The sequence below is a fragment of the Agelaius tricolor genome, unplaced genomic scaffold, assembly GCF_023055355.1.
Source record: "Agelaius tricolor isolate 1412-34295 unplaced genomic scaffold, bAgeTri1.0.p SCAF_3, whole genome shotgun sequence".
NCBI classification, from domain to species: domain Eukaryota; kingdom Metazoa; phylum Chordata; class Aves; order Passeriformes; family Icteridae; genus Agelaius; species Agelaius tricolor.
The window spans coordinates 5306789-5325259 of NW_027269263.1; the positions used below are offsets into that span (position 1 = coordinate 5306789).

The 18471-nt window shown below is 40.7% G+C and overlaps 1 protein-coding gene across 4 annotated transcripts in view; it reads right to left on the minus strand.

Annotated features, from left to right (window-relative positions):
• The window catches only part of PHF21B (PHD finger protein 21B), a 142886-nt gene extending 132398 nt beyond the window's left edge, over positions 1 to 10488 (minus strand). Inside the window, exons 1-3 of one of the 4 annotated variants that reach the window (XM_071422271.1) lie at positions 9967 to 10488; positions 9423 to 9455; positions 9066 to 9131 (exon numbers count right to left, since the gene is read on the minus strand). In XM_071422271.1, coding sequence (XP_071278372.1) covers positions 9066 to 9131; positions 9423 to 9455; positions 9967 to 10020 — 153 coding nt within the window. In that variant the 5' untranslated portion in view covers positions 10021 to 10488. The remainder of the gene's footprint in view (positions 1 to 9065; positions 9132 to 9422; positions 9456 to 9966) is intronic. The other 3 variants (XM_071422272.1, XM_071422273.1, XM_071422274.1) reach the window with 3 other exon arrangements.
• Between the last annotated feature and the right edge of the window lie 7983 nt (positions 10489 to 18471).

Here is an 18471-nt window from a genome sequence, read left to right on the forward strand (position 1 = left end):
AGGAGAACTTGGTCTGAAATTAGTAGAGGAGAGAACACAAAGTATTTCCTTCAACAAAGATCAGCCCTGTAGGTCATTTGAAGGAGGGACAATAGAGCAGAATTTCATTTGGTTTTTGAAACAGCAGCTTTTAAAAAATATATTTTCAGTTTAAGTGCCAGGTTTTGTCTAAGAAGACAAAAAAAGATTGCAAATACTTCTGTCACTCTTATATTCCAATTAGTTTTGAAGGGGTGAAAGATGAGAAATTAAAACAATTCCACGTAACATGGGGAGTAAATAACCTCCAAATCTGGAAACTCGTTGGTGTGTGCAACCAAGGACGAGTGCTGAATGCAGCACATCCATGGAAAAAAAGTGCACTGGAAAAAGCTGGGGTTGTTTTCCATTTAAATCCATGCCTATTCAAAACAGTCATATCTGAATTTCTAAGAGCACGCAAAATCAGTATGCATTTACCATAATAAATGCCTTTTTCATCAACTAACAAAACGAACAGATACAAACGAACCAATCAGGGATTTCCAGTGAGCTATCAGTGTTAGAAAAGCTACTCTGCAGATTCCAGTTGAGTCACCACAGAGGAGAAAAAAAAAAGGGGGGAAAGGGGGAAATAAATTACTGTGTGCAACTCCATCTGCAAACTGCTTCTCCCGCACTGGTATGTAATAAAACGTGTTGCTAAGATACAAGCTGCTAAAGAAGTTCATTAAAGGACACTTTAAACAAAGCTGCCAGACTCTTTTCCCTTTAAAGACTGCTTATTTGGTTCTGTCCCTTGTGTTTATAATTAGATCCTCTATATGAGAGATTGTGTTCCATTCAAGCCCACTCAGCAAAGAATGTTAATAAAATAATGTAAATAAGGCACTGGTTTAGGTTGTACATATTTATGGGCTGCAGAGCTGTTGATAGAAATGCATCTAGACTCCACCTGTATTTTTAAATGCAAAATAAATGCTTTTCCAAGTAGTTTCTCCCTAAGCAGGAGAGCAGAAACATTAGCTTCTGCACCTAGCACTCTGACCTAACTTTCAGAAAATACTTTCAAGCAAAGAAAACTGGCTTCTTGCCTCAAGTTTGGAGTTTCTGAGGTGCCTCTCATATAGGCTTTTATATGCAAGCCTTTGTTATCTACACTGAAATAAAGGACAAAATTCTTTATGTCTTTCCCCTGCCAATCTTTCTCTTTTTCCATCTGTATACAAATTCCTAGATGTATGTTAACGATTTACAGAATTTCCTTGATCTAATATATTCACAAGTAAATCTGTTTTGTAATATTTTATTGCCAGGAAAGATATGCTATCAAATAGGTCTTTATCTGACCTTATATAAAATACCTTTAGTCCTCCCAGTAACACTTGGATGGTAAGTGTACTCAGGCTTTTGTTTTGGTTGAAGGGAACAGAATGAGCAAGATGTACTTTGCTTTCAGTCATTGTGGTGAAATGATGCTAAAGAAATAATTTCAGCATTTATCTGTTTGGCACTTAATAACACACAAGATGCATAAATCCCAGATGAGAGTTAGTATCAGTGATTATATAGGAAATGCTACTTGTCACTTATAACCTGCATCTCACACTAAATTCTGTACTGCAGTCCCCAGTACATATATATTTTTAATTACATTTTCAGGCTCATTTACATGCGCATATTGGCTTTCTGCCTGAATGATATCAAAGAGAAAGACCTTGTGCTCACACCCAACCACACACACCCACACACACAGAGACACAGAAGCAAATTTATACACAGAGACACTCTGTACATTTCTGAGAATGGAAGCTTCTCTCTTCGTCATTCTTAGAAAAGCTTTGACTCACCAATAAATCTTTAGGCAATCTTAGCTGATTTCAAGCACTTTAGAAAAACAGATCATTATAGAAAATGTAGGTTAATCTCTGCTGCATGTCAAAAGTATCAATGATTCTCACTTGACTCAATTATTTGAAATGTAATATACAATTTCACTTTCTGTAACCTTATAAGATTTGTCATCAATAGCTGAGTTGCACAGAAAGGCAATTCCACTCCTTCTCCCCAGATAATACAGAAGCTACATCACAAAGTACCAACAGGATCAAGTTAAATTAATGTGGAAACAAAAAAGACTTACAGGCAGTATAGACTTAACTTCTGTTTCAAGGCCAATTATATGCTTCTTTCAATTAAAGACAAGCAATCAGACCAACCTTCAGATGAACATACTGTTCTGGCCCGAGCCTCAATACCCAGGCTCTTAAAACAGAATTACAGCTCTGAAAATAAGATTGCCTCTCAAAAGCCTAAATTAACACCACCCATCATATCTACAGAGCTCTCAAGTACTTATTATTTTGATTTTACTGCAGCTGCACTTATGGTCAATACTCTGGTTTACTTTAATTCAGTCAAAGGATTGTTTCGTAATTTAAACTTGGACATATATTTAAGTTCTCCATGGGTTAAAAAAGGAAGACACATGCTCCTATTTCCTAGTTCCCTGTCTATTAAGCAGAAGGGTCTGCCTGTACATGTGCAAAAAGCCCTGTGGTACATATTAGATTTCAATAGAGCCTTACTATTGGCAGTTGCAGGTTGGAGCAGGAACTAAGCCACATCAGCAATTTCATATGACACTCTGGAAATTGCTACTGCATAACAATAAGCAGCTGATTCAAAATAGAGAGTGGTGGGGGAGAAAACATTTTTCATGAAGTACATTTTAACTCAAGAACAATTCCTAATAAAAAAGTAGCATCACCTTAAGTTTAAAAAATAAAATAAAAAATTACAAAAAATTTATGTATATACAGACATATAAGAGAAGTGTGTGATGAGGATTGGATAGACCAAATATGAGTCTTAATAGACTCACTGAAATAACTGTCTACTTTAATGGCAGAATGACAAATTTGCATTTCAATTAGTCCAATTCTGGTTCTTTTTGGCTCTTTGTTCTTATCTCAAACTTGCAGCCTATTTTCATATTTCCCTTACCTCCAGCTCCACTGCATGTACCAGTTGCCCTCCTTGGCACCATGGCCACACATACACCATTTACCATAGCCTTGTCTTACTGATTTGCAAATTTCTGTCCTTTATTGCTTAAAAATGTTGTTGGTGCTTCAGATTTTGTTTTGGGGGCGGAGGGGAGGGGGAGACATCATTTTATAATCAAGTACAAAAATACTGCATATAATATCCTTGATCACAAACAGAAAGGCATAGAAGGAAAAGTTAAAAGTAACTTTGTATGAACATGTCTTTATATGCCTTCGTGCTTTCACCTTGAAAATCAAATCTGCAATGAGATGAAAAGGGATTTTCTCTACTTGAACATAGCAGAAGCATTCAGACTGGTGCAGTATCCCATTGGAAATGTTATTTAATACCAGCATTTACAACTCTTCTCTAGCATCATGCCATGGAAAGAAGACATTCCCCTTTTCTCCCACAGATACAAGGAGTCTGTGCACCAGATCCTGAGAGAAGATGAACTGGTTCAAACATCTGCCATGACACACTGCTCTGGGTGAGCCACACACACAGCATGAACAGTGGAGATTTGGTTCCCTCAAACCAGAGCTCCTGACAAAGACTCCTCCAGAAGCACCACTTAACAGCTACCCAGGTGCCTGCTCAAAACTTAAAACAAATTCTAACTCAGAGTTCCTACATAGAACTAAAGTTACTTTGAAAGAGTCTCCCTACTAAAGTATTGTGCACATCTGAACAAATACCTGTTTGCTGCAAGTATAAATTAGATATTTTAGTGTGTAACAGGTAGCAAGTGTCTTTAGTGTAAAACCAGAAATGAAATAAGAAGGCATTTTTTTATTTTTGGCATAATTCCTTTTTCTAAATAGACAAAGGCATTGTAGGGAAAAAATTGCTAAATCACAGGGATAATCATCATAGCCAGCTCCTCTAATGAGGCATCATGGGATTACTGGAGTTATTATAAGAGTCATCTTATTGAAGAAATTCAAAGTTAATTGAAATCAATTGTACTGTTCTGACAGCAGGTGTTTTAAGTGGGTAAAATATCAAAGTGAACTCTTTAAAATGGTTAGAATGAATGTAACATTCTCTTTTCAACAGTTAGCCCTGCCAAGTGATACACTGTACAAGTAGAGAAAAGTGTACAGTCAAAGAAAAATGCTGGAATGAAATAACATTTCCCATGCCAGTCCAGCTACCAAACAAAATGGGGTTCTAAGCCCTCTAGCAGAAATTTTTGTTACAGATGTGTGAATTCCATGAATCTTTTTAAGGGTAACCTAACGGCAGGCTGAAAGCCATATTTCCATTCCTCCATGAAAATGTCCTTTATTACCTTTTTTCTCCAATATGACATGGGAATCTCAGTATGCTGTTACTGAAAGCACAAACAATGCTAGGATTGTCATTATGCAAACTATATTCCTAAGTTTCTCCTCCAAGAAGCTGAAGGTAAATCCTTCCCTAGTTTTTCCTCCTCTTTCTATAGATGGCCAAACAAGCAATCCATTGCCACCAGATTTTGGAAAAAAAGAAAAAGAACTGGAGCTTTCTGGAAACTGGAGCTCTCTGAATTACAATCCAGAATCTTTACTCTGATCCAGCAAGTCCATTTTATTCTGCAGTTGTTCAGGATTCCCAGCAAAGTCAGCAGGACCTCATTATACAGCAGAATGGCAAAGTCAAGCTCATATTTAATACCTGTTGTCTTTGTGTTTACAGACTCAGTGCAGTGATAGAAAAGTTTAATGCTCCACCTGGGAGCCCATCACCCTGCCTGCTCTGGCATCCAGAGCCAGACATGGGTGCAATTCTTGCCACAGCAACAGGGAGGGCTGTGCATACCTTGGGCCAGAGTTTGACATCGGGTTCATCTCAATCTGGAAATGCCTTTCAGATTTTACCTGAGTTTGCACTGAAGCTTATAGCCCTTATTTTACCTTAATCATTTTGAAAGAACCCAGCCATATGAAATACTGAACTCTGGCAATATCAATAATGTATGTACCTCATGTAAACAATGCTGCCATTTGCAGCATGAACTTCAACAAACCCAAAATCCACTTCCTCCTCTTCCCCAAAACAGGGACAATGTCAGCACAATGAGACATCTGGAGCTAAACCATCTCCACCAACTTGCACAAGAACTGTACTTCCATTTTAAGAAGTAGAACACTTTTCACAAACACGTTTTGGTGGTGATCACCACAGGCCAAGTACAGTCAGTGATTTCATTTCAGGTATACTACCCCAAAAAAAACCACCCCAAACCAGTAATAACACAGGCTGGGAAAGTCTGCCTGAAACTGATGCTGATTTTCTGCATAGATAGTAAATTATGGTAAAGAAATGAGGCAGCACACAAGTGAATGGCATCATGTCTTTCAGGAAGGCATATTTTTATTACTGTGCTACAGGATAGAATGTCTGAATTGATCATGGTCAAAAATATAGTGGCCCACACATGTTCATTGTTAAGGACCTGGCTTGCCACCTAACACTTATGTCAGTAAGGAGGAACAAGAAAAAATGAACTTCCAATGGAGGTTAAAGATTTGTTTTGTTTTTTTTTTATCCTGATCTATTAATTAATAAAAGACAACTTTCTAGAATTAAAAGACTCTTAACAACTCTTTAAGGACATAAAGAGCAAGAAACACATGCAGCAGAGCAACTCTGGTGTGCTATTAAGGCCAATGCTGGCTCTTATGATGGCTCTTTTATTTCCACATAAATGCTTGTTGCTTGACAATTTAGATAAAAATGTTACTGCTGCTCTGCATGTGCTGTAGACTGAAGGTGTAAAACCACTGGACTAACTAATGGAGTCTTCACACATCATATCTTGTTCAAGAAGAGGTAACCCATTCTCAAATGTGATGACAATTAATCAAAACCACAGCATCTGAGGGATATACTTGTGACAGAAGTCTAAGCTGTCTTTCTGAGTTGGATGCCAAATTAAAAACTGATTGAAGCTATTGCCTTCCTGTAATGAAAATGGTGGATCTACAGTACTTATTTGAAGACACTGAAAAATATTAAAACTATGCTAAATTCTATATTTCTCTAACCCACCAACATAAAGAAAGCATCAATGACTAACCAGGGATCCTTGATTAGGATGTAACTTTAAATCCAGCTGCACATAAAAGTCCACTTCATAAATTTCCCTCAAAAGTTGAGCTTGTCATTCAGTTCTTTCTTGTCTTCATTTGTAACTTACAGTAGCATTGTCACAAATGCTACTGTAGCCATCTACAATGAAAAGTGATAAATAGGGGCACTGGGAGATAACATTCACTCCTGCTATGTTCCTAACAGGTGTAGATGGGTTTTTTTTGTTTGTTTGTTTTACTGTTTCATCATTAACATGTGCAGTTAAATTGAAAGGCAATTTTAGGGTCTTTTGTATTCAGTGTACACAAAATCAAAGATATACATTATTGAATTATGAATTAGTTGTGCCTAAACAAATCTTAGGGGAGGGGATAAAGGAGGAAGGAGTGTAAATACATATGTAAAAATAACCTCCCTGTTTGAACTGCCTATTTAAATTTACACTGGTGTTTCCATGAAAGTGAGGGCATGAAACCACCAAAAAGCTCCACCCTGAGCCCATCTGTGGTCTCAGGGGTCCTCACTGCTCCTTCTCTATACCCTCAAGGACATAGAGCTCATTTACAAGCCAGAACCTAAGGAGCAACTACTAATTATAGCAAGTCTGCAAAGTTACTCGATGGGTTTGTGACCTGGTCACGAGCTAAGACCTCCAAACTCATTTCACTTGTGACCTGAGAAGGATTTCAGTGCAGACCTCTGGAGGTGGCAGCCTGGAGCACGAGGACACCACACCACCAGCCAAGCTCTTAATTATGAGCTCTTGTTGCACAGGATGTTGAAAACAGTAAAAGAAATCTAGAGTTTTGCCTAAAAATAGGGTGCTTCCTGCCAGGTCAAATTTCCTGTTTAAAGAATTTAGGTATTTTATGTTTAATTATTTCATGGTATATCGATTTATTTACAAGATTATGAGAATGGCAAGTCATAAATATACAAGAATTTTTTACTAGTTAGTTTGGATTATACATAAATATGCTGTGCAAGCGTAGCAAAAACCATTTTCCCCAAGCTGAATCAGAATGTTCAAACTGAATTTTCAAATGTGTCTCTCTGCCTTATCTAAATTCCAACATGACATATAATAAATAGCTTCTCATTTACCACGATCATAAAAATTTAAACAGCCTTGAAACAGTTGCTGCAATATAGGGGGAAATGATCAAATCTATGTTCCAAATACCCACTTAGAACAGTAAAACTATTTTGATATTTAAGAAACAGCACATAAAGATGCATTGTTGCAGGAAAGGCTTTTACCTTATTTTTAAAAAACCAAAAAAAACAAAAAACAACAAGGTTCTACTCAATATAGTAGTATTAGAGTCAACAATTTGCTGTTTTACACTGCACAACAAGGACTAACAGCCCTTACACATCATGTAGTGTCAGATTTGCTTTAAAAAAGAAACTATCTGATTTGATTCTATACAGTGATTAAACATCTTTGTGCTCTGCTGAGTAGGGCATTCTCTCCCCTCCCCCCTCCAAAAACGGCATCAAAGCAATCAAAATGGTAATGTTCGGCATGAATGGGGCCCCATCCCCCACCGGCAAACTCCGCAGACTTTTCTCCATGTTAGGAGGAACCAACACCCCTTCCTCACAAAATGGAAGCTTCCACTACCAAACTGAGAGTGCTGACCAATTCTCATTACAATAAAACTGGGAGAAAAAGGGGTGGCGTGCAGCCGTGGCCCGCAGGCAGGCAGCACGCAGGCACTTGGCAACTTTAAGCACAACTCCAGCAAAGCAAAACAGAACACAATAAAAAAAAAAATAGGAAAGGAAAGAAAGCCAAACAAACAAAAACAAAACAAAACAAACAAAAAAGAGGGACGGGGGAGCAGCACACGTGTCGCCTTTCGCCGGGAGGTCGGAGGGAGGCAGGGAGGGAGGAAGGGGCGGCTGTGGGCGCTGTCCCCGGGCGCGGTGCTGAACGCAGAGGCCGCGCTCGGCCCGGCACGGAGCGGGGAGCCGAGCAGCCCAAAGGCCACCCGGAAAGTTGGACACGGGGGAGGCTCGGGCCGGCAGCTCTCCCGCTGGTTTCCCAAGTGCCTTTCCCAAGTGCCTTTCCCGCCTGGAAGTGCCGGGAGAAGGGCCGGGAAGCCGTGAGGGCAGCGGCGCTGTCCGCGGTGCTGAGCCCCCCTGAGCCCCCGCCGCTGAACTTTCCTTCCGGGCCCCGCTGGGCCCAGGGGTCACCGGCACAAAAACAGCCACGAGAAACTTTGGGAAGGGCGGGAAGGGGAGGAGGCAGAGAAAAAGGTTCCTGGGTTGTTTTGTTTCTCTCCCCCGTTTTTGGTTTGTTTTTTTTTTTCCTCCCCCCTGTCCCTGGCTGCTGAAGCGGGTTAATCTGGTTTTATTAGTATTTTTGGAAGGGGTAGGAAAAAAGTGAAAGTGCCTAAGTGAACTCGAATCAAAAGGCAACACGTCAGATCAGACCAAGGGAAGAGAAAGGCAAGTGGGGAGGGGAAATAAAAAAAAAAAAAGAAAAGAAAAAAAGAAAAAGAAGAAAACAAATAAAGTGATCAATAAAAATCAGTTTTGTAATTAAACCCAGAAATGGCTCCAAACGGGGCTCCAGCCTCCTCCTTCCCAACTCTTGCTCTGCACATTACACAGAAGTGCACAAAGTAGCCCAAGACAGGAGAATTTTCCATATTCCTAAAACATGTCGACCAACTCAAAATGGACGCCTCTTTTTTTTTCTTACGTTTTAACTACTGCTTATCTTTTTGCTACTAGTACTGAAATAATTCTTTCCCCCAGCAAGACATCAGAGAATCCGACCTCATTATCAAAACATGCATTTTCTGACTCTATGCAAAAGAAAATGGATGTTATATCCCCTGCCGCCAGTATTTTTCAGCTAACGCAGACACTTTTCGGATGTTTAGATAGTGCATCATAAAAACAAGAAGAAAAACCAAGCACAACTGAATCGATCTGTTCCTTACTTGTTTCTCATTAAGAGCTGCTATTCTTGATTGCCTTTCATGGATTTGTTTCTTAAGATCCCCGTTCTGCAAAAACGGCAACAAGACGCATATTAAAGGCAAAGTGCAAACTAACCCCGTGATGAATAAACTTGCGAGCTAGAAATTGTTCAAAGGCAAAAACCATTCCACCGAAGCCGTACAGAAGCATGCACACACAAAACACCCTCCTTAGCAAGAAAGCTCAGTGCAGACTACAAAATGAGATCTCTTACTGATAAAGTTTCTCATCCTGCTGTCCCAGCACAACTGCGCTTATTACGGCAGGGATAAAATACTGAAGAAGAGAAAAAAAAAAAAAAAAGGATCTGCATTTACCTGTGGATCTTGCTTCATCTGTGCAACTAGTTTCTATTAAAAAAAAAATCGCCCCGCAAAAAAGGAGGAATTAGAAACTGTTTCAAGTTTAATGGATTTTTTTAAATGTATGTATGTGTGTGGACGGGGGAGGGAGGGGGGTAAGGAACAAAGAGGCAAGTAAACACTGCGAGTCAGTTTCAAGCAAAGCTCATAAATATTCAAGTCTCGTCCTAATCTCTCCAACACACACACACACACACACACACACACACACGCACTCTCACACTCACGCACACTCACACGACTGCAGCGTCGACTCCGCGTCTCCACGACACCCACCCACACAAAAAACTCAGCCAAACAAGCCGCCAAAGTACTTTGTGGGAGTGCTCGCCATTGCGGCGGGGAGCCGGGGGTCCCTCCCCGCCGCGCCCCCCGCGCCCCCTCCCCGGGCCGCTGCGGCACCGAGGCTCGCTCCGAACATGCAACACCGGAGCTGCGAGCCCGAGCCAGGCACGGCACGGCACGGCACGGCCGGTGCCTCAGCATTGCATTCTGTTACCTGCGGACATGGGATTTCCACTTTTAACGCCTCCTGCAAGCTGTGTAGCTCCATCCCTGCAACTTGCCAGGCACTTTCCTGCCACTTTCAGATCCGAGTGAAGTTTTTTTTTTTTTGTTTGTTTGGTTTGGTTTTTGGTTTGGTTTTGTTTGGCCTTTTTTTCCCCCTGCCTTTCTTTTCTTTTTCTTTCTTTTTTTCTTTTTGGCTTTTTTGTTTTTGTTTTTTTCTCTCTCGCTTTTTGCAACAGACCCGCCAGCCAGCCACCCCTCCCTTCGCGGGAAAATGGAAGAAAATAATTTTTTTAAGTAACCAAAAAAAAAAAAAAAAGAAAAAAAAAAAAAAGACGGGAAAAAATAAAGTAAAATAAAAAATTAAAAAGAAAAGGAGTGGCGGCACCAAGAACAACAATACGTGAGGGAGAGCGGCAGGACAGCGGGCAGACACAAGTACTCGGCGTGCACGGCAAGTTGTTCGCCTCTTTGCTGGGGACACGGACTCATCACTCACTTTCCGCCGATCTGGGGGGGCCCCTCCCCGCGCGCCCCCGCCCGCGGGCCCCCCCCGTTCGCCCCGGGCCGCCCCCGCCCCGCCCCGCGCTCGCCCCGCCGCCCCCCGGGGGCCCCCGCGGGCCGCTCCGGCGGGGCCGGGCCCGCAGCCACGGCCGGCCAGGGACTATATTTCCTGGCAGAGCGCGCGCGCGCGCGCCGGGATCCGCCGCGCGGGGGGGGCAGAAAGTTGTGAAACGGCCTCGGCGCGCGCGCGCGGGTGCCCGGATGGAGCGGGGGGGGTGTGGGGGGGGGGGGGAGAGGCGGGGGGGGGGGTGGGGGGTGCGGGGGTCTCGCGGCCCCGCGCGTGCGCGGAACGGCTCCTGCGGCCACCGGGGCCGCCACAACAAAGTGGGGAGGGAGGGGCAGGGAGAGATAGCGGGGTAGGGTCTGTAGATAAGGATAGGAGATAGTGATAGGGATAGGAGAGAGGGATAGGGATGGGGAAAGGAATAGGGAGAAGGAGAGAGAGAGAGAGGGCAGAGGATAGAGACAAGGGTAGGGATAGAGATGGTTGAGAGCAGTAGGGGACAGGGCCAGAGATAGGGATAGAGACAAGAATAGGGACAGGGGATACAGAGAGGGATAGGGGATAGGGATAGAGATAGGGACAGAGACAAGAACAGGGATAGGGGATACACAGAGCTATAGGGGATAAGGATAGAGATAGGGATAGAGACAAGAATAAGGACAGGGGATACAGAGAAGGATAGGGGATAGGAATAAAGACAAGGGTAGGGATAGGGATGGTTGAGAGCAATAGGAAACAGGGCCAGAGATAGGGATAGAGACAAGAATAGGGACAGGGGATACAGAGAGGGATAGGGGATAAAAATAGGAACAGGGATAGGGACATGGACAGATACAGGGATTGGGATGGGGACAGGTACAGAAATAGGGACAGGGATAGGGACAGGCAGGCACTAGTACAGGGATAATGATAGGAATAGGGGAAGGGACAAATACACAGGGATTGGCATGGGGATAGGGACAGGTACAGAAATAAGCACAGGGATAATGATAGGAACAGGGGAAGGGAAAGGGACAGGGGAAAAGAAAAGGACAGAGGAAAGGACGGGAGCATGGACAGGGGATTGGGTTTCCTTTTCTTTCCCTTTTCCGCCCACCTCGAGCATGTCCACTGGGGCCTGTGCTGGGGTTGTAGTAGCTCAAGGGGGGAGGGATGGGAGTGTGGGACATTTGGACGTAGGACCCGCTGAAATGAACCTGCTTCTGAGGGATGGTGACACAGATCCTTTCACTCTATTTAGTTAATAAATAACAGCAGTGATACTTTAAACTGGTTGACTCAAGAAGCGTTGATGCTCCAGTTCAGCCAATTCAAGCCATGGTTGCATGCATTAGTGAGGGATCCAAGTGCCACCAGGTCACCCTGCACCACAGATGTGCTCCAGAGCAGGTGTGGACAGAAACACATCACCTTGATGTCACATGAATATGTGACAAGGCTCCAGGTCCTACAGACAGACCCCACCTGATACAGCATCAAGCCAGCTGCCAACTTTTTAAAAATAGATTCAAACCAGCAGCATGAATGTACATTAAGTCAGTGTTTGACCATGCAGCTGCAGCATTTTCCATGCAGTAATGGGAGCTGTGCAGTTAGATTTACTGTTGTCTTGATGCATGGCCAGAGTAGGGTTGGAAGCCAAAAACAATGCTCAGAATAATTTTATTGATGACAGTCAACATTTAGGACACCTCTTAGCAAGCACCTTTTAGCCAATGGAGTGCCTGGGACCAGAATTTGGGTGTATACATACTCCACTCCTGCACTGATTGAACACCGATATTTTATTCAACCTGCACTGAAACACAAAGCTGAAACTCAGCCTAAATCATTAGTCAGTATTTAAAACATCACTGTGCTGCTGTTGTGCCTGGATGCCAATTTTAATAACTAAGTTAATCTCAAAACTATTTAAAGACACCAATATGTACCAAAACCAACTTACATCAACTATAACCAAAACTGGTTTGAGATATAATGTGTTGTGAGTCCAAAACCATGTACCCAATTCCCATTAAACTTCTCAAACATATTCTGTTCAAGCATAGCACAACTTTTTACACTAAATTAATTTGAAGATTCATGGTGAAATATTCTTAGCCTGCCAAAATTATGAGTAAAGTCTAAACAGAAATTTTCTATTAACCTTGCAATGAAATAAAGAAGAGCCTTACTTTAAAGGCTCTTCCAAAAAAAGGCTTTTAAGAGCTTTTTAAGGCTCTTCTTTATTATTTTTATTTTAAAATCTAAATATTTTGGAAGAGCCCTATTTTAAAATCTAAATTCTTTCTACTCACATTTGTAAAGACAATTCAGTCAATCCAGCAGATACTGATACGTATGAAAATCTTTCAATATTGAAGCAACGTTACTTCTCAATGTGTTCCATACAAAGGTATTTTTTAGTGTTATACACAACAAAAGCAGGGCTTTGCCAAGTAATTTTGTAAATTGTGAAGGTTACCTTTGTAACCTCTGGTTATAGCAGAGCAAAGCTTCTTTGAGTTCTGCCATTGACTAAAGCTGATTAAATAGTAAAGAATGATTTCTTTATGTGTTAGTAGTTAATTAATTGACATTATGATGGTTGATTTATTTTACTGCACATTCCATTGGTAGAGCAAAGAGCCTTTTTCTTACCATTATAAAATAGTCACTTGCTGACCACAACAAAACTAGTGATTCCTGCAAGCCTGACTTCCTGCAAAGATGTCTATGGGTTCATGAAGTAGAAATTTGATTTTAACTGGCAAGGGGTGAGGATTATCATGTTATCCTCCACACAGCACTGTGATGTCAACAGAAGAAGTTTGGAAATTTGTTTAAGCTGCCTACCATTCAAATATCAGTTTATACATCTTCAATGCTACTCTGATGGGCCACAAATTTTAATATAAATATAAATTATCTGTTATCAATTATAAATTATAACCCATAATGAAGTGCTTTGCTTTTCATTTATTGATGCTGCAAATATTGTTTTCTAGTGAAGTTATGTAAAATACATTAATCTGACAAATACATTTATGTGATAACATTATGCAATCACCTAGGAAAATGTTAACAGCTTTATGCAATTTACTTGAGGATTATGATGGCAAAAATCATCCTGCTTGCAAGAGCTCAGGGGACTTCCCTTCCATCTATTCCTCTGCATAAGGAACAGCTACATTTTAGCTGGGAAATGCAAAGTGAATTGGGAGGTGAGTAGGATGCCTGGCAGTGTTGCAGGTGGGTTTGCTTAAGCATAGAAATTTATGGTCAGTGCTAAACACAAAAAGATCATTTTGAATGAAATGTCATATGTAATGTGATTAAACACATTTTTCATCATCTCCTTAAAAGAATATTCTTGCTCTTATAACCTGTGGGATTCCAGAGGTTGTACAGAAGGAACTGCATTCCTTCTTTCTCCTAGAGTGGTGGAGAGACACCATTCAGAGCCTCTAAAGGGACTTTTACAAACAAAACTGTCTGCAGTGCTGGAGAAAAGATGTGTGTTCTACAGCAAAATATAAACATAGCTTTTTTTGTTGCCAGAAGGTATTTTAGTTTCTGTATTACATTGTTTGGAACAATGAGGCCAATTGTTACAGTCATAGTTTCTAGAAAAGTCCCTTTGCCCAGGATTCTTCTCCTGGGAAGCTTAGAAACCTCAGAGAAAAAAGAAAACAATAATTACCTCATTTGCTTCTCCTGTGTTTTGCTGCTTTGGAATGTGGTTGGAGATTGTTTACCCACAGGTGATTGTTTCATTGGTTTCATGTGAATTGTTTTCACTCATTGGCCAATCAGGGTCAAGCTCTGTCGAGGCTCTGGAAAGAGTCAAGAGTTTTCATTATTATCTTTTTAGCCTTCTGTAAGTATCCTTTCTGTATTCTTTAGTATAGTTTAGTTTAGTATTCTTTAATATAATATAGTATCATAAAATAATAAATTAGCCTTCTGAGAACATGGAGTCAGATTCATCATTCCTTCCTGCCATGGGGCACCCCAAAAATACAATAGCCAATTTTACAAGCACTCATGAATAGTTTAATGCATGTGTATCACTTTTACAGTCCTTGGTAATAAAGTTACTTATGTGCTCATACATTTCTAAATCAGTACCTTTATCTGCTAAAAGTTATTGCAGCAATGCATTGACAGATTGACCTGTCTGATGAGATTACCTAAAAAGGCACAGTACAGTATCAATAGAAGACGAATAAATAACACTTGTAACAATATTCCCTGCATACAGGGACTCAGGACCAATTGTTGTATCAAGAACACAAGACACACAAATTTTTTTTCTTGCCATGCATCTAATTTCAGATAGCCAGGAATCAGATACAGGAATCCAACATCTGGGAGTCAAATCTCACATTTCAAGTCCCCACAAGAGCTGATGATGTTCCTCCCTTATGAGATATTATAACTGATTCAGAACAAGACTTGCAAATTCACAGAGGAGAGCAAGGCACTAAATTATTTTTGGTAATACTGTCTTGTCATTACAGTTAACTTGGAAATTCACATTCCCACATACCGTTGTGCAATATTCTCAATTTTCTACAGAAAGTGCTACAAAGACATGGGGGAATTAAGTACTGAAAGGTAACTAATGAATGAATGACATTGCAAATTCCATGGACTTCAAACCCTCTTCCCAAACTGGCAAGGAAAAGGGTGAGATCATGAGGAGCTGAGAAAGAAGGAAATATCTGCTTGATACAGGTTGCCCTGGGAAAGTCCTTGAATGACTAGCAATGTACCACACAACTCTGTCTTTGTACAAGCCACTGTCAACCTCTCTGCAAGAACAGGGGCTCTTTCTACAGGTGGAAGCCAGTGGTAGTAAAATTTCAGAACCAGCAAGGTAAGATGAAATCTAGGGCAGAGCTTGAAGCCCCACTGAGGGGCTTAAGGCTATCCAATCTGTCCAAGATGTGTAGTTTGCCCTATATTTTCTGGATACCTCCATCCTGCAACATATTTCTTCCCCTTTTAGGATAATCTCTCCACCTTAACTGAGAAGATGCTTTAGATAAAAGAAATTATTTTATGGAAGTAATATTTTCCGCTTCTCAAAAGATTTATCTGGAGACTAGGGACAATGGTTAGTCATCTTGGTGAAGCTGAGAGATGTAGCCAGCTCTTGTCTCTTGTGGAAAAACCTTTGGGAGAGGCAAAATGAGTCAGGAAATTAATTCATTCCCCACGATTATCAGAGGGAAGGGATATGAAGAAATGAAATGCTGAAGGCTAAGGTATGCAGGAGGCTGAAAAATTTGTCTAAAGATCTGATCCTCTGGATTATTTTCTAAGTCTTTGACATCTTCACTGTCTCATTACCACAAGTGTCCATATTCCCACAATTCCTTCACTAGAATTGTGAATCAGTTATTCTTCACAGGTTTATAAGGTAGGTCTTGCATGCAGTTACAAGAGGTATTGTGTTCTTTCCCCTCCTTTACTGGAGTAAAATCAGGGTCCCAGAAGCAGAATTTATTCTCCTTGGATCATTTCTACATTGTGCACGTGAAAGCTGATACTACCCCAGCTATTAATGACACAATGCTAGGCAAAAAAACAAGAATAGACTTCATTGCAATTCTTTTGGAAATTCAGCATGGGAAAAGAGAGCTTATCCTTTCAACCATGAAAAATATCTCTGCTGAATTTTGGCAATCCTCTCTTAACTGGAATTCTTTAAAATATTATTCCTTAAGTGCAACTATCTTCCAAATGTAAACCAACTTAAAAGAAGTTTAAGATACTGCTAGGCTTTAAAGAAGTATCAAGGTTATTCTGAACATGTTTATCTTCTTGCTTTACTTCTTCCACATCCACCAAAATGATTCACACATACTGACTTCACAGAAATATTCTTAGTATCAGTCAGGACAAACACAAGATCCTTCCTAATTTAAAGACTCTAGAGAGATGTAAACACACTATTCTGGCCTTATTTCTTGGAAAAGGATTACACTAAAAACTGTAGAAGCTGCAATACCAATCTAACAGGAGCCAGGATGCTGTCCTAGGATATTGCCATAATGTAAAAGCAGCTACAGAATTTAAAGTGCAATCAAAAGGCTCACTTCAGCCTGTCTCAAAAACTTGCAAAACTGGCATTTATAACAGAACATCTTGAGGCTTTTCTGCAGTCTTCATCCTATAATTATTAAAGGCAAATTTCCTTGTCTCTGTTCTACCAAGGCATTCAGCATTTGTCTCACCAGACTTTTCTGTCATTCTACTTTCACTTACATTAGCTGCAGCCCAGTTCTGGAGCACAGATTTCCTCAACACTGAAGGTTTGAGAGCCTTAGGACTAAATCTGTAAAGATATTTATCCCTCTGACTGGATCCCCAACAACTTTGGAGATCTGACTTGTCCTCCAAGGCATCAATTTCTTTGATTTCAGGAGGTGTTAGGTGCCTATATAGGCTTACATTCTGGCTCTTCTCTTGAGGTAGGAGCTCTTCTTCTTGTGCTCTCAAGTCCATTGTTTGCAATTAAATGGTTTCCTTTCCATTGTCAGCTCTGAGCATTTCTCTAATTATAACCATCTCCCTTGTTCTCTCATTGTGTTGTAAGAACTTCCCTGTTCTGCCTTTCATCCTGTCCTTTCATCTCTCTATTTCCCCTGATTTTTCCCAGCTATCTCATTTTAGCCTTCTGTCTGAATCACAGAATCAGACCCCCTTAAGCAGACTCTGAATCTCAAGATGGAAAAAATTCTATTCTATGTATTAACAACTCTTACTGACTTCAGTGGAGAATGCCTGATTCCATCTGCTGAAAATATCTGGTCCTTTAAATGCAAAATGCTACCAGCATTTTTGTGCATTTGACAAACTTCCAGTGGGTTATGTGCCAGTGCAAACTGTCAGCTGGGCTTTTGCTTTCATTTTAGACCTTGAAAAATGCCTCCCTGTGTTGTCATACCCACAGGTAAAAGAACTTCTGAAAAATGCAGACATGCCAATGCAAGGAAAAAAAATCTGTTCATATCAAACTTTTTTGTCACATTTGCAAAGCCAAGCAGCACTGCCCTCATGCTGGTTTTTTGAAAAACAGCTGCATCAGTAAGTATAATGTAGAACTTGCAGGTAAAAGAGAAATACATATCACTCTAGTCAAGAGTGAATGTGAAGGATTGACTGAAGATCCTTTACTCATCCCTCCATACTCAAACACTAGGTACACACACCTTACATGGGGGCAAAGAAGTAAAATCACTTCCATTCCCTACACAATTTATTTTTATTCTGAATACCAAACTTAGTTTTTACGTGCTGCTACTCACATATCACCCACTCCACAGTGTCTGGTAAAGTGAATGAGCTGCTTTTTGGAAGCATGATGCACTACAGGGGATTTTTGTGTTCATTTTCCCTGGGAAGAGTTAAAACAAAAGAGTTTTCTTCTGAGTCAATTCTTTTAGTTTTGAAAGAACATTTTGAATCTCTCTAAACACACTTTTAAATCCAAGTAAATGACATACAAAGTGTAGTCCTATTTAAAACCCAAATTCTAGTATGGTCCTCCATATGATAGAGCAGCCTGTATGGGAAGGGAGCTAAACTCCACACAGTCTTGGATATTTGGGAATATCCTCAAAAATATGCTCAAAATAATGTTTCTTTCTGGAAAAGGCTCCTACTGGAGTTCTTTCCTACTGAGAAAGAACTCCAGCACGTTACTCCAAAATCAGGAGCTGTGCCTGGCTTGAAGCAAGTCCTGAGAGTGTAACCCAGCCCTGATTCACATTCATGATGTCACTACAGGGCAATCACCACCCCTGAGATCTAAATCAATGCAGTGTGATTTCCTAAAGCTCTCATGCTGGGCTAACATCACTAATTTTGAAGTGAGGAGTAAAATTCAAATGAGATATAAAAATGTTGAACACTTCTGAAAATCCCTCTGATGACCTT